This window comes from Lissotriton vulgaris, chromosome 4_2 (assembly GCF_964263255.1).
Source record: "Lissotriton vulgaris chromosome 4_2, aLisVul1.2, whole genome shotgun sequence".
Taxonomy (NCBI): Eukaryota; Metazoa; Chordata; class Amphibia; order Caudata; family Salamandridae; genus Lissotriton; species Lissotriton vulgaris.
In genome coordinates, this window is record NC_141692.1 from 24988412 (window position 1) to 25009541 (window position 21130).

The following is a 21130-nucleotide window of genomic DNA, read 5'->3' on the forward strand; positions in this document are numbered from 1 at the left end:
CCATCACGACAGACAGGTGGGTAAGACAGATTATCCAACATGGCTACCGCCTAGAACTCACAGTAACCCCCCCAAACATACCACCCAGGCAGCGTCCAATGTCCACAGAACATATGACTCTGCTTCAACAGGAAGTGCTAGCACTTCTACAAAAGGATGCTATTCAAGTAGTTCCTTTGGAAGAACGGGAACAGGAGTTTACTCCCTGTACTTCCTAATTCCCAAGAAGGACGGGACACTAAGACCAATTCTCGATCTCAGGTCCCTCAACCATTACATACAATCAGATCATTTTCACATGATCACTTTACAACAAGTACTCCCACTACTACAACAGGGAGATTTTCTTTCAACACTAGACCTAAAGGACGTCTACTTTCATGTTCCTATACATCCTGCTCACAGGAAGTATCTAAGGTTTGTCATACAAGGAGAGCACTATCGGTTCAAAGTCCTTCAATTCGGGGTCACAACAGCACCACGAGTGTTCACAAAGTGCTTAGCAGTAGTAGCAGCACATCTCAGAAGACAACAGATACATGTCTTCCCTTACCTCGACGATTGGCTCATAAAAGCAAAATCGTTCATCCAGTGTGTCCAACACACAAAACAAACATTTCAGACATTGCATGACTTAGGGTTTACAATAAAGTACACCAAGTCTCACCTAGAGCCTTTGCACGTTCATCAGTATCTAGGAGCTACCATAGACACATCTACAGCTCTAGTGTATCCCAGTCCAGCCAGGATACAAAGCATTAAGACCTTAGTCGCCATTTTTCCACACCAGCAGTCTCTCGAGTGTTCATGAGGCTGATAGGCATGATGGCGTCTTGCATCTTCATAGTTCCACATGCAAGACTGCAAATGCGCCCATTACAAGAATGTCTAGCACAGCAGTGGAATCAGGCTCAAGGTCAGCTCACAGACCTGGTGTTGGTAGACAGCTGCAATGGTGGAACACCAAAAACTTGACAAAGGGATGGCCGTTCCTAGAACCTGTTACACAGATAGTGCTCACGACAGACGCGTCCATCACAGGATGGGGAGCCCATCTCTTGCATTATACCACACAAGGCCAATGGAACAACCAACAGAGACAGTTCCATATCAACCATCTAGAGATGCTAGCAATTTTCCTAGCACTCAAAACGTTTCAAGTGCAAGTACGAAACAAAGCTATCCTAATCCGGAAGGACATTATGACAGCCATGTATTACATACAAAAACAGGGGGGGACACACTCTCTGCAACTGTCCCAGCTTGCACAGAACATTTGGAGATGGGCCATTCCTCAAAACATACACCTTCCAGGAATTCACAATCAGATAGCAGATCTGTTGAGTCGACAGTCACACCAGATTCACGAATGGGAGATACATCCACAAGTTCTTCAAACATTCTTCCAAATGTGGGGGCATCCACAGATAGATCTGTTTGCCACCCACGAAAATGCAAAATGCCCAACCTTCGCTGCCGGGTTTCCACACCCACGGTCGGAGGGGAATGCGGTATGGATGATCTGGTCAGGCAGATTTGCGTACGCTTTTCCGCCTGTCCCACTCATTCGACTAGTAGTGCACAAACTCAGACAACAGTCTCTCAAACTAATACTAGTAGCTCCCACATGGGCACGTCAGCCATAGTTCACCACACTACTAGATATCTCACTGGTTCCACATCAAAAATTACGGCTCACGCCCTCCCTGTTGACACAGAACCATGGAGAAATAAGACACCCAGAACCAAGCAAACTGAATGTGGCGATCTGGCTCCTGAAGTCCTAGAGTTTGGTTACTTAAACCTACCACCAGACTGTATGAACATAATTATAGAAGCTAGAAGACCCACTACCAGAGCATGTTGTGCCGCTAAGTGGAAAAGATTTGAAATATATTGTAACAATAATCACGTTGACCACTGGATGTTTCCATCCAAAATATTATTTGCTACCTTCTACACCTACAAAGGTCCAATTTAGCTTATTCTTCCATACGCCTGCATCTGGCAGCAATTGCAGCCTATTTACGGAATAGACAACATCTAGCTCTCTTCAGACTACCTGCAATCAAAGCATTTATGGAAGGATTAAAAAGTATAATCCCACCTAGGTTACCACCTGCTCCAATATGGAACCTAAACGCGGTCCTTACAAGACTTATGGGATGCCCTTTCGAGCATTTACACAAGTGTGAATTGCAATTCTTAACATGGAAAACTGCTTTCCTTGTTGCCATCACCTCTCTCAGAAGAGTTAGTGAAATACAAGCATTCACAATACAAGAACCATTTTTTCAGATACATCCTAACAAAGTGGTTCTTAGGCCTAATCCAAAATTCCTGCCAAAAGTTATTTCTCCTTTTCACCTTAATCAGTAGAGCTACCTGTGTTTTTCCAAAACCCGGACTCTGTTGCAGAAAGGGCTTTACACTCCTTAGATTTTAGAAGAGCCATGTTATACTCCACAGACAGGACTAAATCCTTCAGAAAGACAAAACAACTATTTGTATCTTTCTCTCCCCCACACAAAGGCAATCCCATCTCTAAGGGAGGAATTGCCAGATGGATTGTAAAGTGTATACAAATATGCTATCAAAAAGCTAAACGCACACTAACGATTCCTCCTAGAGTGCACTCCACTCACAAACTAGGAGCCTCTATGGCTTTCTTAGGAAATATACCACCAGAGGACATATGCAAGGCAGCAACATGGTCTACAATACACACCTTCACTAAACACTATTGTGTTGATGTGCAAGCCAAGCAGCAAGCTGCAGTAGGCCAAGCTGTCCTTAGAACACTGTTTCAGAATGCTGAAACGGATACAAGCGACCACCGCTAGGGGAGACACTGCTGTACAATCGTTGCAAAAGTGTACGATCTGCAGCTCATATGCCTCGAACGGAAAATGCTACTTACCAGTATGCATCTGTTCTTGGCATGTAGAGTTGCAGATTCGTACACGTCCTCCCTCCTCCCCTGGACTTGTATCCTTTCCAGTACTCATCTTACTTAGATGCACATGCATGGATATCCTTTTTCTTAACTTCTACTAACTACATCATTTCCCATCATGGCGAAAAACAATCTGAGGATGGAGTCGATGACCATGCGCAGTATTGTCCAAGGGAGGAGGCCCCTATCTCGTGACTACAAAGACTTTTTCCAAGAAGACAACAACCTGCAATCATCCGAGCCCAACACCAGGTGGCGATCTATTGCAAAAGTGTACAAATCTGCAGCTCTACATGCCAAGAACAGATGCATACTGGTAAGTAGCATTTTCCTTCCAGTTCGTCAATAGGATGTGCCCTAGATTCTGCTGAAAACGCATCTAGAGAGGTCAACACTAGCATCTTACCCAGAAGACATGCTTGGTTAAAGATTTCTGGGTTTAAGCCCGAAGTCCAACAATTTATTTTAAATACACCATTTGAGAAAGAACATCTCTTTGGTCCTGAGGTTAACCAGGTGCTTGAAAAAATGAAAAAGGACACAGAAGTTGCTAAGTCCATGGGAGTGCTGTAGTCTCATTCAAATAAATGCTCCTTTCATTGCTCATCTTACCACACAGGGTCCAAAAACACACCCTCGGACCAGAAGACCTACTCTTATAAAGGGAATACCCAATCCTCTTTCTCAAATGTTTTTTCCAAGAAGGATATAGATGAAACAACTCTAAAGGCAGGGGTAAGGTCACCACACCACATACTTTCCCCTTCCCCTAATAAACACTGACTTCCCCACACTTCCCTCCGACCACACCACATCTGTCGGAGTAAGAATTCAACAGTTTCTCCCCATTTGGCAATCTATAACAACTCACAAATGGGTAATCAGAATTATCCAACATGGTATTTGCCTCAAGATTATCACCAATCCTCCAAACATTCCGCTTTGTTCTAACAAATTGTCTCCAGACCGCATGCAGTTCCTTGAACAGGAAGTGCAATCACTCTTATTAAAAGAAGCCATAGAACCAGTTCCATTGCAGTACCAATGTTCAGGGGTTTACTCTCTCTATTTTCCGATTCCCAAAAAGGACGCCTCCTTAAGACCTATTCTAGATCTCAGGGAGTTAAACCAATACATACTATCAGATCCCTTTCACATGGTAAACCTTCAACATGTACTTCCACTTTTACAGAAAGGAGATTTTATGTCTACTCTAGACTTAAAAGATGCACATTTTCATGTTCCAATTTATCCAGCTCATCACAAATACCTCAGATTTATGATAGCAGGCAAATATTACCAATTCAAAGTACTCCGGTTTGGAGTGACTACTGCTCCCAGAGTATTCATCCAATGTAGTTGCAGCTCATCTCAGAAGACAACATATTCACGTCTTCCCCAACCTATGCAACTTGCTCATCAAAGCCAGCACTTATCAAACTGTGTCTGACACACTCAGACCCAATAAACCAACTTCATCAGTTTGGGTTTACGGTCAATGCACAGAATCTCACCTGCACACTTCACAATGCAATCTTACCTCGGAGCCACTCTAGACACTATCAATGCTTTGGCCTCAACCAATGTAGTCAACATTCACAACATTGAGGCTATGATACTACAGTTTCAATCCAACCAAACATTACTAACCAAAGTGTTCATGCAACTGCTGGGAATGATGGCGACTTGCATCACAATTGTACCCAAATCAAGTTTCCACATGCATCCTCCACGGCAGTGGAATCAATCGCAGGGTCAATTAACCAATATAGTGTTGGTGGAAGGCCACACCCATCGCTGTCTGCAGTGGTGGCCTTTCATCGACCCTATTCCACAGATCGTACTCACAGCAGACGCATCTAATACAGGTTGTGGTGCCCATCTTCAAAATTACACGATACAAGGCTTGTAGAGCAACGAGCACAAAGGCCTCATCATCAACAATCTAGAGCTTCAAGTAGTGTTTCTCGCTCTAAGCTTTTAAAACTCTACTGATAGGCATAGCTGTCCTAGTCCGAAAGGACAACATGACAGCAATGTATTATGTGCAGAAAGAGGGGGGACACACTCTCTCCACCTGTCACGACTCTCTCCAGCCATTTGGAATTGGTCAACAATCAGACTGCGGACCTCCTCAGCAGAAAGAGACAGCAAATTCACGGGTGGGAACTTCATCCCCAAGTTCTCCTTCCATACTTCCAACAATGGGGATTCCCGCAATTAGACTTGTTAACAACAGTTGACAACGCAAAATGCCCTAACTTCAGCTTCAGGTTCCCACACCTGCTCTCCAAGGGCAGTGCCCTCTCGAACTATTCAGGGATATTTATTTACCTATGCTTTTCCACCTCTCCCACTCATCCTGTGTCTAGATCGGATGCTCAGACAAACATCACTCACACTGATCCTAGTAGCTCCCACATGTGCCCGCCAACCATGGTACACCTCCCTGTTAGAGCTCTCAGTAGTTCCACATCGAGAGGTGCCTCTCGCATCCAGACTCCTTACACATTACCATGGAGAAATCAGACCGCCAAATTCAAAAGAACTAAACTTAGCAATCTGGCTCCTGAAGTCCTAGAGTTTGGTTAGTTAAATCTACCACCGGACTGTATGACTATTCTAAAATAAGCCAGAAAGCTTACTACCGGAGCTTGCTATGCAGCAAAATGGAAAAATGTGTTGTCTAATGTAATAACAACCAATCAATCACAGCATTTATATAGCGCGCTACTCACCCGGAGGGTCTCAAGAAAATCAACAAAATCCTTTAGATGCTTCAAAACAAAATATTATCTGTTACCTGTTATACTTGCAGCAAACTGGACTGGCTTAAACATCTATTTTTTGCACCTTGCAGTGGTAGCTGCATAATTGCAGAACAGGCAGCATTTATCACTATTTAAAGTTCCAGTAACCAAAGCCTTTATGGAAGGCGTGAAAAGGGCAATACCACCACAAATCTCTCTTGCACCAGCATGACATCTTAACATTGTCCTTACAAGGCTTATGGGTCCCCCTTTTGAACCATTCTATAATAGTCCTTTGCAGTTTCTTTCATGGAAAGTTGCTTTGCTCATGGCTTTCACCTCATTAAGGAGAGTTGGTGAGCTACCCTTCTTTCAGCTCCACAAAGACAGGGTAGTTCTTAGCACCAACCCTAAATTCCTTCAGAAAGTGGTTTCTGCTTTTCATATAAACGAATTAGTTGAGTTACCTGTGTTTTTCCTCATCCTGATTCTGTAGCAGAACGAGCTCTTCGCACACTTGATGTCAAAAGAGCTTTATTGTATTACACAGATAGAACCAAAGATTTTCGCAAAACAACTGTTAGCTGTGTTTGTTCCACCTCACAAATGCAATCCCATCTCTAAATCTGGCATTTCAAGATGGATTTTTAAATGCATTCAAACACGCTATGCGAAAGCTAAAAAAAACCTTATCCATACCCCCTAGACATTGTAGGTAAAAATTGTCTAGCTGACATATGTAAGGCAGCTACATGGTCTACACCACACACATTTACCAAACACTATTGTGTTAATATGTTAGCCCTCCAAAAGCTATTGTAGGCCAAGAAGTACTTAAAACACTGTTTAAAAAAAACTGCAACATCTACAGATCAGCCACCGCTTTGGGAGTATACTGCTTTGTAGTCTATGCAAATTATGTGTATCTACAGCACACATGCTTCGAACGGATTATGTTACTTTCAAAGTAAGCAGCTGTTCTTTTCATGTAGAGCTGTAGATTCACATGCGCCCACCCGCCTCCCAGGGCACCTATAGTTGCTGCAGTTCTTCATTATATATTCATACGCATGGACATCCTTATACTATATTTACTTACTCCATTCTCACCCTCTTGTGGGAAAACGATCAAACCGTGGAGTCGATGCCCATGTGCACTATCACCGAAAGGAGGGGTCACATTACCGTGTGACTAGGGAAATACTTCTTTGAAGTAAAATAAATTGCAAACATGTGTACCCAACACTAGATGACAGGAGTATGCAAAGCATGTGAATCCACAGCTCTACATGCCAAGAACAGATGCTTACTGGGTATGCAACATAAACCTTTTTAGTCAAAGCTTGACGTTTGCAAGGGATTCTGGGTAAAAATAAATCGTAGAGAGAGCCACGCAGGTCACCCTCGCTGGATTTCCCTAGATATCTAGTTTTAAGAAATGTGCAGGTTTGCTAGATTTCCCTAAGTGACAGCAGAGCTAAAGCCCAAAATCAACAGCTACACACTTTCTGGAAAAAGGATCAGTTTTGGTGGGAAAATGTGACGTGTCCGTGTTGCATTTGAGACATTTCCTGTCGTGTGCATTAGGCCTATCCATGCAAGTTGAATGCAGTGAAGGTATAGAGAACAGGACCATCATCGTTGACTAAGGGAACTGCCCAAGTAGCTGCGTTTCCAGTCAGATAGGATATGACGAATGCCACTTTTGCATTATCGTCCAAGAAGATGGTTGGCCTACACATGATTTGGAGATGGCATTGACTCATAAAAAAACACTAAATTTGGGATTGTTCCCCACTAAAGCACTCTGAAGCAGCTAGGGCTACAGGGCAGGAAGTGAGCACAGCCAAGTTTATTGATGAATTGCTTGTTGATTAGTTCGGTGTTCGCCCATTGGTAGGAAGATTTAACCTTGCAAGTGCCGGACCTTTGTTTTCTGCTGTGCCTTGAGGAATTCGAATCCTTTTCCAGGACCTGAGGACCCAGGCGAGAGCCTTCTCATCATCTGTAACTGCGGGGGTGGGACTGCGAGTCCCAGCAGGAATTGCGCATCAGCCACCAGCGCACCTGCGACTCTTCCCGCCCAACTCCGCCCTCATCTGCTAAAAACGGCTTGCGACCCCCGCTCCGCGGGAGCCGCTGGCAGCCGTAGTGCCGGACCTTTGTTTTCTGCTGTGCCTTGAGGAGATCGAATCCTTTTCCAGGACCTGAGGACCCAGGCGAGAGCCTTCTCATCATCTGTAACTGCGGGGGTGGGACTGCGAGTCCCAGCAGGAATTGCGCGTCAGCCACCAGCGCACCTGCGACTCTTCCCGCCCAACTCCGCCCTCATCTGCTAAAAACGGCTCGCGGTCCCCGCTCCGCGGGAGCCGCTCGTAGCCGTAGTGTCGGACCTTTGTTTTCTGCTGTGCCTTGAGGAGATCGAATCCTTTTCCAGGACCTGAGGACCCAGGCGAGTGCCTTCTCATCATCTGTAACTGCGGGAGTGGGACTGCGAGTCCCAGCAGGAATTGCGCGTCAGCCACCAGCGCACCTGCGACTCTTCCCGCCCAACTCCGCCCTCTGACGTATCAGACCTCTTGTACTTGACCCCCATTCATTCCGCGAACGCGGGAGGGAGCACGGGGCGAAGCCCGGGCAAAGGGCGGGCCGTTTGAGGCCGTTCGAGGACCGGAGAGACCGGGACTGGGCCACACCCCCTGGCCGCCTAGCCCACACGAAGAACGGAGCAACCAGCTACTGCAATGTGCACCAGAGAAACCAGGAGTAAATCTTCCATGGCTGCGGCTGGAGCTGCTAAAGGTACCATTGACAATAACTTTGTTAAAGCTGGGTCACTTCTGATTGAGGAAATTGAAGTACTCGAGAGACGAATTTCCCAGGAAATAGACTGGGTAAGGAGATCATCGATGGGCCCAATGACCCAAGCTAGAACTCCGGATGGTAGGCTAGAAGCCACGAACTGTGAACTGGGGGATCGAGGGGCAAACCAGTTACCTAGTCAATCATCCGTTAACCCTGACTTTACAATTGAGGCCCCAAGTGATCTTGAAGATATGAGTCTAATGGCTCTGCCCACAGGCCAAATACCCCAAATTCCATCTGAAACCCCGCTTCCAACCCTCGAACTTAATACAGTTGTAGTTAATGCCAATGAGAATAGCTCCGACCTAACAAGGGGAGCTAGGGAAGGTGCTATTCAAAAAAGGAGGAAGGGGGGTCATAACAAGGGAGGAAGAAAGACAAAATCCCCCAAACTAAATCCACCCAGGAAAACGGGGCTAAAGGCAGTATCACTGATACCAATTCGGATAAGGTCAGTGTATTAATTTCACCACCAGTCACTATTCCTATGGCCATACCATCTGGAACCAGCAACATCTCCATGGAAAATTCTAGTGACGACATCACACTGGCAGATATAGGCATACTTTTTAGGTCCCTTTTGAGTCCCCTTGAGGCTCGTCTGATTAAGATCGAAGCTAGGCTGGTTAATATGGAAAAATCTACAGTCCAACCAGCAGATTCCATGAAACTCGAACTGAAAGGAGCTAAAGGGGACACAGACCCAAAGCCCAAAAGGGGAACCGAGTCTACAGCAACTCTGAAGAAAAAGGGCCCAGTTACTGCTATCCAAGACCCACAACCCAAACCGAACCAACATAAGATCCCCCAACCCCCGGCTAACCCTAATACAAACATCGTCCCTCCAAAAACCCAGCACGCATCGATCCCACCCCCAACTACTACTGCACTACCAAAAGACACTGCTACAATCCCGACTTAAATACAGAGCGAATCAACACCTCCAGGGAAAAAACAAAACATCGCCCGTAAAACTAAACCTGTGAATTTACCACCAGAGGCGTCCCCCTACACAATGATCTTGGCAGGGGTCCCTGAACTAAAACCTATGGCAATAGAATCAACCCTTTCCCTTAAAAATAAAGTCATTAGCTGGCTGTCTATATATAGACCGCTCCCACAAGGTACAATTAGTGACATTATTATGGTCAGACGGGTCACCTGGGTGGGATATACCAGAAAATCAATCAGAGGAGATTGTGTCCTGGTTACTTTTAGAGAACCTAGCACAGCCTCCTACATCTGCACTTGGGCCCCAGACGATCAAGGTAGTAACATCCAAGCCCTTCCTCTCTCATTCTTCTACCCTTCGAATTTATACACCTCAGAAGATCAGAGATGGGGGCAATATCAGGAAATGATGGAAGACTGGGGGAGCAGCCGTAGAGAGAGAAGGAAACCATATCAAGATAGGAGCAGAGTCCCTGAATTTTTCTTACCGTATGGTGAAGAAGTAGGATGGGAGTCTAACATCAGGAGGAGGGGCGGAGGGGGGGGTGGTATGGGAGGAGTTCTGGGGCCCCATAGAATGCATTATCCAGCCTACCTCCCAACCCACAACAGATATAGCAGCCTCAAAATGGTTGATTGACAGTCTGAGTCACAAGGGAGAGATCACTTCCAATTCCATCGGATAGATGACAGAGAAGATAGATATACACCCCCTGAACAAGTGCAGGTTCCATGGGAACAGAGAGAACCAGCACCGCGTCAAGATCTAGGGCATCCCTTAGTGGACACATCTGATATTAATACCAACATAGGGTTGGTTCAGGGGCAATTGTCCCCCCACCCCGTGGTCAACCATGATACTATCGAATTTAACCTTCCCGACATAGGATCACCTTCTATCAGAACCCAATCCTTGATTCTGACTTCATGGAATGTGGCTGGGTTGGCCAACAAAATCGACTGTCAGGAATGTTTTTTTTTTATTAACTCGAAAAGTGTATGCCTTTTCCAAGAGACTTGGGCGCGAGAAGAACTCCCATTCCAGGGGTTTGCAGTATTTTCCAAACCATCTAAGTGGGGGGGACAGGGTAGACCATCTGGAGGACTGGCAACTTGGGTAGCATCCGATCTGGGCTGCCAGGCCAGTTGTCTATCGACGGACTCAGATGACATACTAGCTGTCCTCTTAGAGTGGCCAAATTCCTCAAAATTGGTGGTAATAAACGTGTATTCGAGACCCGTACCCACGTCACGAGAATCAAACACCATAGAGGAACTTTCTGCTTTTTTAAGTGACATTCCAGGGGAACTTCACTATGTGGTGGGAGGTGATTTAAATTCACACTATGAGCCGCTACCAGGCCTTTGTGATGGACCCTCGGAGGAGGATTCACGGTGGCTAGTTCTGGAACTGCCCTTACCTTAAACCAAGGCCTAAGGGCCTGTAATGGGCGTAATAAATCAGATATTCCAAGCAAATGCACCTACCATGAAGCTGGAAGCGAATCAAGACGTGATTACATTCTCGTTAAATTGTCGCTGTGGTCACAAATCATCGACTTCAAGGTTATTGATAGACGGGATAGCGACCACAACGCCGTGGAGCATGAATACACCCTACCAGGTAACTAGGATACGGGCCGGGGTATTCATAGCGCTAAGTCAGGTCTACTCCTGGAAAATAATCGGAGGAGAGTAAGGTGGGCGAAATTGGCCACCAGTGGCGACAAGCTATCCAAATTGTACCCCAGAATTACTCAGTTTTTAGAGAGGGTCTTTATCATTGGGGAGGAATTAGGTGAAGGGGAAACAGAGACCTGTTGGGGCAGATTCATGCAGATTTAATTAACACCATGGAGTTAGACCTCTTTGCAAAGGGGGGGGGGGGGTAAAACCGGTGCAACAACCAAGAGAACGTGGTACAATGCCACATGTAGGGACTCCAAAAGCAAACTGCTATCTGCAATAAAGGCGCGCAAATGCAGGGAAGAGATTCAATCCAGGAGAAGGGCACACAGGAAGCTCTTGGCGAACGCCAAGGCTGAATGGGACCAAAAATATTGGGAGGAACTTTCCAGGGCACTTGCCACCAGAGACTCCAGTAAATTCTGGTGTATAGTGTCTAATGGAACGGAGGAACTATCCTCGGCAATTGAGCCCAACATTGCCCCCAGTAAATGGCAAAATCATTTTCAGTCACTGTACGCCACAGAGGAAGGGGTTCCGAATGGATCCCATAATATGATAGTGACTGATTCTGAAGGAGAACTTTTTACAGAAAAAGAGGTGAGGCTGGCCATAGCCGGGTTGTCAACAGGGAAAGCCCCAGGGCTTGATGGGGTACCGGGTGACTTATTCAAGCAGGAACCAGGGATATGGGCCCCCTACCTCATGCTGATATTTAACGCTGTCCTTAGGGGGATGGAGGTCCCGGATACTTGGCTGGGAGCAGAGGTGGTTCCTATCTTTAAAAAGGGATCCCCTCTGCTCCCAGCCAACTATCGCCCGATCAGCCTCATCGACGTATCCCGGTAGGCTGATCCTAGACCGTTTACAGAATTGGCTGGAGGAGACAGACATCCTGACCCCCTACAAGGCGGGATTCAGGCGAGGGGTGTCCACAATTGACCAAATTTTTAGGCTGAACCTAATATATTGGAGGACAGCATTAATCGAGGGCGGCACCTTGTACACGGTTTTCGTGGACTTGCGTGCTGCCTTCGATTTGGTCCCAAGAGCAAAACTGTGGCAGGTCATGGAGGAAATGAATGTCCCGAGAGACATCCTGGCAATCCTGATGAGATTACATCATAACAACTTTGCGCGTGTCAGGTGCGGTAGAGGTGGCAATCTAACCGAAAGGTTCCCCGTACGCAGAGGGGTAAGACAGGGCTGTGTGCTTCCACCGACCCTGTTCTGCCTTTTTGTGAACGGGGTTATCGTGCACCTCACCAGGATTGCCAACACTGATGCCCCAAAATTGACTGGCAGCAGGGTGCCCGCAATCATGTTTGCGGACGACACCCTGCTGTTGTCCAAATCCCCGATGGGCATACGACGGGTCTTGGACGGTTTTCTGGAGTTCTGCACAGGAAGGGGACTTGAAATCAATCCCCAGAAAACCAAATTTATGATTCTTAACCCCATGCCCCATAACCGCCCACCCCCCCCTCCTGGGTACAGTCCGACTGGAACGGGTCCACACAATTGAGTATCTGGGGATAACCCTCAATGAAAAATTAACATGGACGGCACACCAGACAAAAGTAAACATCAAATTGGCACAGTTGGCGGGTGGTACTATGAGAATAGCGAACAAATCACCTTACCGCCCACTCGCCCCTGTAATTCAAATCTATAAGGCACAGGCCCGGGGGGCCACCATATATGGGGGGAAGTTGTGGGGTCATATTCCATCGCCAAAATTATTGACCACTGAGACCAAATTCCTGAGGCAGATCACAGCTCTTCCGTTGAGTACCCCAATCATGCCCCTAAGGCTGGATATGGGCCTTCGTCCCATAACGGAGGAGCTGGGGCTCAAACCTTTAGCATTCTGGCGTCGCCTTTGGAGTAGTCCAGACCTCTTAATCTATAGAGCTGAGCTACAGGAATTTCTATTGTTGCCCAACGCCACTAGAACACCTTGGTTAAATTATATTAAGATAACCTCCGAGGCAATTGGTATTCCGGAATTATGGGCGGATCCAGTAAACACAAGTAACAGGACTCCCAGAAAGGCGGTATCTAGAGCCTATTACGACTTAATGCTCTCCCGAGCTGTGGAAGGCACCCGTGATGGATCATTGACCAATCATTTCATAAAAGTCGGACTCCTACCAACTTGAAAGCATCCTAGATGGCATGACTCCGGTGTTAACTAGGAAATTATTCCTGCAATAGAGATATGGGACTCTTCCCTTGGCATCTTTAACTGCAACATGGTCCTGTCGCCCTCCCACAGAAATCTGTCCCGCATGTGCCCACACAAAGGAGAATGACGTACATGTGGTCTTTTTCTGTCGAGCCTATGAGAAAAGCAGGAAATACTGGCTCGTCCCTCTGCTTAAAAATATGGGATTTAGAACACTTTTACCCGCTTACAGAGTTTTAAAGACCGATTTAGCCCCAACTACTGTATTTGCTCTATCCAAATTTTTAACTGCAATGTGGTATGTCCGAAATCGCTACATTAAGAGGCTTGGGGACTCTCGACAGACTTGAATCCCCGACACACCACTATCTATTTTGATCACCAATGCTGTTTAATGCGTTTTTATTAATCACAAAATGAAATTCTTGTATTTTTTTAAAAATGTGATGATATGTATATCTTTTATGATCATGTGATCGAAATAAAGATTTTTGGAATGGAATGGAAACATAACTCCTAGGAACAGCACCGAGATGATTTCCAAAAGCGCCTGCTTTTGGTTTGCATCTTACGTACTCACATTTCAGGTCCATTGTAGGATCAGGAGTAGTATCGGGCAGGAAGTGGAACATATTGTGTGGGTTTAACTAAGCTCCCTGCTTCAGCCGATACATGTTTGTGAGCGTGGCTTTCTGATAAATAAATCCCTAAACTACATGCATGCATTTCTTTTTACTTTCCTCCTTGGACATTGCGGCATAGAGTGCTGCCATAGTCCAGCCTGCTGGTGGTGAGTGCCTGCTGACTTTCGGTCTGGTATACTGAGGCAAACATTAGATGATCTTTCATAGCATGTGCAGGATATGGAAGTAGGGGTGCACATGGCGTTGACTTGATCAGTCATGTTGAGCTTGTCATCTAGGATGATCCTTAGATTTCTTGCGTGGTCTATGGGTGTTGGTCCTAGCTTTGATGTCCACAAGGTAGAATCCCATTTGGAGGCCTTGTTGCTGAAGACTAGTACTTCCGTCATGTCGGAGTTGAGCTTCAGGCAGTTGATTCACATGCAGTCTACTATCATGGTCATGTAGTTGGTGAAGTTGGTTCTGGTGGTGTTTGGCTTGTCCGTCAGGGAGATGATGAGTTGGGTGACAGCGGCATAGGAGATGATGGTAATGTCTTGTGATCGGGTGATGTTGGCGATCGGTGTCCTACATATGTTGAAAAGAGTGGAGCTGAAAGACGATCCCTGTTGGATATCACATATCCGTGTTTTTGGTCTCTGGTGTGAAAGATGGCAGCCTGACCCTCTTGATTATTCCTGTGAGGAAGGAACCAATCTATTTCAGAGCAGATCCTTGTATGTAAACCTCGTGGACCTTTCTGATGGGGGTATTGTAGGAGACCGTGTCTAAAGTCACAGAAAAGTCGAGCAGGGTGAGGGGCACGGTTTCTCCTTTGCCCAGTATCTTTTGAATGTCATTGGTGGCCGCGATGAGTGTTTTGGCTGGTAAGGGGAGAAGTGAGATGGATCGGAAGATGCTCAGTTGATTCGGGTCAGTGTGGGCTTGAGGAGGGCATGTGGTTTCTGCAAGTTTTCATTAATTTGGCAAAATAGCGAATGTGATGGAGTTGTTGATGATGTGGGTCAGGGTGGTGGTGACTGGTGATGTTCCTAAGTTGCCCCGTAGCCCGTCCCTCCACCCCGCTCCCACCTCCCAGCTGCTCCTCCCTCCCACTGATAGTTAAAGTTCGTGCCGTCCGGGGAAGCGCTGTGACCATCCGGACTCGCTCAGAAGCGGTCGCTCCCCACGCTCCCTGACCTCTGGGTATCGTAGCGCTCTGCTGCTCTGTTCACTCATCATGCATTGCTCGCATTGATTTAAATTCATCTGTGCCTCTTTAACATCGTAGCGCTCTACTGCTCTGTTTACCCACTGTGCATTGCTCGCATTGTGTTATATATCATTTGTGCCTCCTTAGTATCTGTGCCTCTTTAACATCGTAGCGCTCTACTGCTCTGTTTACCCACTGTGCATTGCTCGCATTGTGTTATATATCATTTGTGCCTCCTTAGTATCTGTGCCTCTTTAACATTGTAGCGCTCTTCTGCTCTGTTTACCCATTGTGCATTGCTCGCATTGTCTTATATATCATTTGTGCCTCCTTAGGATCGTAGCGCTATATTGGTCGCATTGCCTGATAAATATAATTTGTGCCTGACTGTGGCCCCAATCTCGTCCCTGGACCGCGCCCAGCGCCAAACCCCCTGGCCCCGCAAAATCCTCTCCACCCGCATAACGTACGACGCCGCCACCTTCTCAGCACTTAACCCCGGCCGACTCCCAGACTGCTACCAAGCCGCCCCAGGACACACCCATGGATCCTTCACCTGCCACTCCTGCAAGTTCGACTGCATCAGGACCCACACCCAATCCACAAACTCCAAACAGAGCTCCGACACTAACCACCTGAAGTGCATCCTGCTCAACACCCGCTCGGTCCACAGACATGCCATTGAACTCTGGAACCTACTCGACACCACATCGCCGGACGTCGCCTTTCTTACAGAAACCTGGATGAACGCCTCATCAACGCCCGACATCGCCATAGCCATCCCGGACGGCTACAAGATCATCCGAAAGGACCGCATCAACCAAACAGGAGGAGGCATCGCCATCGTCCATAAGAACACCATCTGCATCACGACCAGTTCCGACGATAACCTCGCAGCCGCCGAACACCTCCACTTCCAGATTCACACCAACCCCAAAACCACTCTCAGAGGCACCCTCATCTACAGGCCACCAGGACCCCGCACACAATTCAGCAAAGACATCACTGACTTCATCAGCCCACACGCCCTCCCCTCCGAGGACTACATTCTACTGGGAGACCTCAACTTCCACCTGGAAAAGGACAACGACAGCAACACCACCACCCTTCTGGACAACCTCGCCAATCTCGGACTCAAACAACTTGTTGACACCCCCACCCACTATGCCGGGCACACGCTTGACCCAATCTTCACCTCCAGCAAGCACATCTCCTTCAATCACACCACAGCTCTCCATTGGACGGACCACAGCTGCGTTCACTTCAACTACAAAAAGACTTCGGCCCACAACCACCCACAACCAATTCCCCACAGAAACTGGAACAAAATCACCACCGACCAGTTCAATGATGACCTTAAGAAATCCAAGAAGATCTGTTGCACCCTCGAGAAAGCCTGGCGAAAAAACCCAACCACTGACAACCTGGCCACCTTCAAGAACGCCACCCGCAAACACCACCAACTGATCCGATCCACCAAGAAATCAGCATTCAAGCATCGACTCGACAACAACGCCCACAACAGCAAGGAACTATTCAACATCGTCAAAGAATTTACCAACCCCACCGCCGGCACCAACGACATCACCCCCTCCCAAGACTTCTGCAACTCTCTAGCCTCATTCTTCCACAACAAAATCGCTGACATACATAACAGCTTTAGCGACCAGTCCACCCCACCCACCTCCGAACTAAAACCCCCCTCCAACAACCTTTGCGCCTGGAACCCAATCACCACTGAAGACACCATCCGCCTGATGAACTCCATCCACTCAGGATCGCCAACCGACCCATGTCCCCACCACATGTTCAACAAAGCAGACTCCATTATCGCACCCCATCTCCGAGACGTCATCAACTGCTCCCTCAACTCCGCTACCTTCCCGGAAAGCTGGAAACATGCCGAACTCAGCGCCCTCCTGAAGAAACCCACAGCAGACCCCACTGAACTCAAGAACTACCGCCCCATTTCGCTCCTCCCATTCCCTGCCAAAGTCATTGAGAAAGCCGTCAACAGTCAGCTCGCCGCCTTCCTCGAATCCAACAAATCCCTCGACCCTTCACAGTCCGGCTTCCGAGCCAAACACAGCACCGAGACCGCCCTCATCGCAGCAACAGACGACATTCGAACTCTACTGGACAACGCAGAAACAGTTGCCCTCATCCTACTTGACCTCTCCGCAGCCTTCGACACAGTCTGTCATACCACCCTTATACAACGCCTCAGCAACGTTGGAATACAAGGAAAAGCATTGGACTGGATCATCTCGTTCCTCGCCGGAAGAACCCAGAGAGTCCGCCTCCCCCCTTTTAGATCAAAGGCCACCGAAGTCATCTGCGGCGTACCACAAGGATCATCACTCAGTCCCACCCTCTTCAACGTATACATGAGTCCCCTCGTAACCATCGCGCGCCAACACAACCTCAACATCATCTCCTACGCAGACGACACCCAGCTGATCCTCTCTCTCACCAAAGACCCAAACACCGCCAAAACCAACCTACACGAAGGGATGAAAGAAGTAGCCGAGTGGATGAAGAACAGCCGTTTAAAACTGAACTCGGACAAAACGGAAGTCCTCATCATAGGTTCATCCCCCTCCGCCTGGGTCGACTCATGGTGGCCACCGGCCATGGGAAACGCACCCAAACCAACGGACCATGCACATAACCTGGGCTTCATCCTGGACTCCTCCCTCTCTATGACCAGACAAATCAACGCCGTCTCATCATCATGCTTCAACATCCTACGTACGCTCAAAAAATCTTCCGTTGGATCCCCACCGAAACAAGAAAGACGGTCACCCATGTACTGGTCACAAGCCAACTGGACTACGGAAACACCCTTTACGCCGGAACCACAGCCAAACAGCAGAAAAACTCCAACGCATCCAAAACGCCTCAGCCAGACTCATCCTAGACATCCCCCGCCAAGCTCACATTTCCAGTCGCCTGAAAGACCTCCACTGGCTCCCCGTCAACAAGAGAATAATGTTCCGTCTCCTCACCCACGCACACAAAGCCCTCTACGACCTAGGACCCGACTACCTCAACACGCGCCTGTCTTTTTACACCCCCACCCGCCAACTACGATCTCCAATCAAGCCCTCTCCGCAATTCCACGCAACCAAAGATCCACCATGGGGGGAAGATCCTTCTCCTACTTAGCGGCCAAGACTTGGAATTCTCTCCCCATCCACCTCCGCCTTACACAGAACCACCTCTCCTTCAGAAAACAACTAAAAACTTGGATATTCGATAAGTAAAACACCCCCCCTCCCTCAAGCGCCTTGAGACCCTCTGGGTGAGTAGTGCGCTATATAAATTCTAAACTTACTTACTTACTTTGTCTTAAAAGTCCAAATACTGTTTTTGGTTACTGGGTTTAGTCAACCCTGAGTGTCCACTTAAAACAAAAGTGTGGTAAATCCTTCAAATTGATGAGTTGAGGTTTATACAGTTTTTTTAATTATCGTTTTACCTAGCCTATTCCAAGGTTAATTTTTTTAAGTTACTAGAAACCTTTGAAGAAGGGAAGCCAAGTTTAGTTATTTCTTCTTTCAATGCACTACCTAGAGTTAGTGGTGATGAGTCCTTCTTATTAAAATAGCACTTGAAGTAAGACGCTCTCTTTGTCTTGCAGATCTCGTTGGAAAACAGGATGACGAGGAAGCCGGATGTTCCAAAAGGAGAGCGAAGGATGTGGAGCCTATAGAAGGTAATTGTGAGCTCGGGAACTAGAGGTATTTCTGTGTTGCAGTCTCGAAGCCAAGTAAAGGTTTTGGCGCGATATGTATATTACCGCGCCAAAGATAGCTGCTAAGTCTTTCGGGAACTCCAAATCTCATTAGAATTTGAGTCCCACTTTCTGAAGCAGATGGAGCCTCCGATGGGAAAAAGATTATGCCTTAACAGAGAGGAGGGTGAAGGGAGGACCAGAAGGGCAATTAAGGAGTCCTTTGTTGGCATACTATAGAATGTGGCAGTGCAAGGAGTTTGTCAATAAATTTGATGTCAGCATGCCACAGGGAGCAGAGGGAAGGGTCAAGGCATCACCATCATTGTTGCTGGGGGGAATGGGGAGAAAGGCCAGGGTGTCAAAATCAGTGTTGGTGGGAGTGGAGGGAAGGGTCAGGGGGTCACCATGAATAGTCCACTGCCCATGTTCCATAAAGGGCACAGAGAGAATGTGAGGTAGAGCGGAAAACAACAGTTCTCCTCCCCCCCCCCCCCCCCAAAGGCCCACTATTAGCAGATGTGCCACCCCCAGGAGAAAACACATATTTCTAAAAATATATATATCTACTCCATATGCCATATAAGTCCAAAATCTTCAGATTATGCAACAGATGGTATTTGCGTAAAATGTGTATTGACTGGCAGTGAAAGGGACTGTGCAAAGCCCGACTGGTCATCTATCAGTTACTTATCTCTGCATTTTGATTGCTAGAATGGCGCTAATGAGGTGAATTGTTTGGTCAGGCAGTGCACCATGTTACAAGCTTACAAATAAAAAAGATAAAAGTAATACTATAAATAAATATGCTTCATTATGCCACATAATTGAATCAACCCTGTTTCATAATTTGGTGCTCTTTCGCATAATTCCAGTGACCTTGATGATAGCAATTTGAGATTCGCATGCACACAAAGTTTCAGGAGCTACTATTTGAATGTGTGCATCTTGAGATCAAAGGTAGATTTGTAACTTCTGGAAATTATTTTTATACTGGCAATGGCCCAGTTTATCCCCCAACAATAAAGTTTTGCATTAGGCATGCCAAAAGTATACTGTGGAATTTGGTATGTGGCAAGGTGAAGTAATACTCTGTCTTTTTTTGTCTCTTTTTAGTGTCTTTGGAGAACCTACAGATTCACCAAAAAAGTAAGGTTTTGTTTATTTACTGTTGTACACATTTCCCAGATGCACACACCCACAGACTGATTTAGAACAGTACTTCTGCCTTATGCATAGGACAGGGTTTTAGAAGGATAGTTTTGGCCAGTCAGCAGAGATGGTCAGTGGATGATTGATGCCCATTTGTAGCCAGCCAACTTTTGCCACTATGAGCCGGAGAAGAGTGCGGGAAAAGAGGAGCGGACCGGGACCGGGAGTGTATCCGGAGGAAGAACTACACTCCCCAGGGTTCCTTGCGGTGACTTGTGCTGTTGCGTACCCGCCAGCATCAGCAGAGCGCCAGGAGGTGCAGTCAAACGTGCCCATAGGGCCCCCGCAGAGCGGAATGCCCATTTGTAGCCAGCCAACTTTTGCCACTGTGAGAGGCCAAAGCATAGACAACATCATGTGGGTGTAGTTTTTATTGATAGAGTGCCAACTTTTTCTTATTTAGGGATGCTATTCTGCAAAAATGGTTCATGGAACAAGCATATCGAATCATCTAAAATAATTTTTAAGAACCACCAAGGGAATTTTTAGATTCGCAGCAAAATTGTGCAACAAACCCATACGGGAACTTTTAACATTGTACAGTAGTGAGTGAGTCTCAGGGGTTTGCTATGGTGCAGCAATATGGGGGCGAATTACAAATGAAGGAAAATACGTTTTTAAAAAGATTGTTGGCGGCCCCTAGTGCTATTGCGAACATCATTGTACACAAAGAACTATTTGTACCATATTTAAGTGATACTATAAACATGGCAGGCCTTACACTTTGGCAGGGCTCTGGTCAAAGGGAGAAACAAAGTTCACAAAAGATCTAATAATGGACTGGCTAGTTCTTGACCATAGTTTGAAATACCATGGCTGGAGTGTATTTGCTATCTTTTAATGAAATGAAAAGTAAATATTGATAAAACCAATCCTATTACAAAACAGGAATATAGTAGAAGACATTTGAAATTAAGATATATAACCGCAATGGAGCAGGAAGAGGAAAG

The 21130-nt window shown here is 46.8% G+C and overlaps 1 protein-coding gene across 3 annotated transcripts in view; it reads left to right on the forward strand.

Annotated features, from left to right (window-relative positions):
- The window catches only part of LOC147718175 (uncharacterized), a 376315-nt gene that overhangs the window by 103350 nt on the left and 251835 nt on the right, over window positions 1-21130 (forward strand). For 2 of the 3 annotated variants that reach the window (XM_086919267.1, XM_086919268.1), the window contains 2 exons: window positions 18876-18950; window positions 20085-20117. In XM_086919267.1, the coding sequence (XP_086775393.1) occupies window positions 18876-18950; window positions 20085-20117 (108 nt within the window). The remainder of the gene's footprint in view (window positions 1-18875; window positions 18951-20084; window positions 20118-21130) is intronic. The other variant, XM_086919269.1, reaches the window with a different exon arrangement.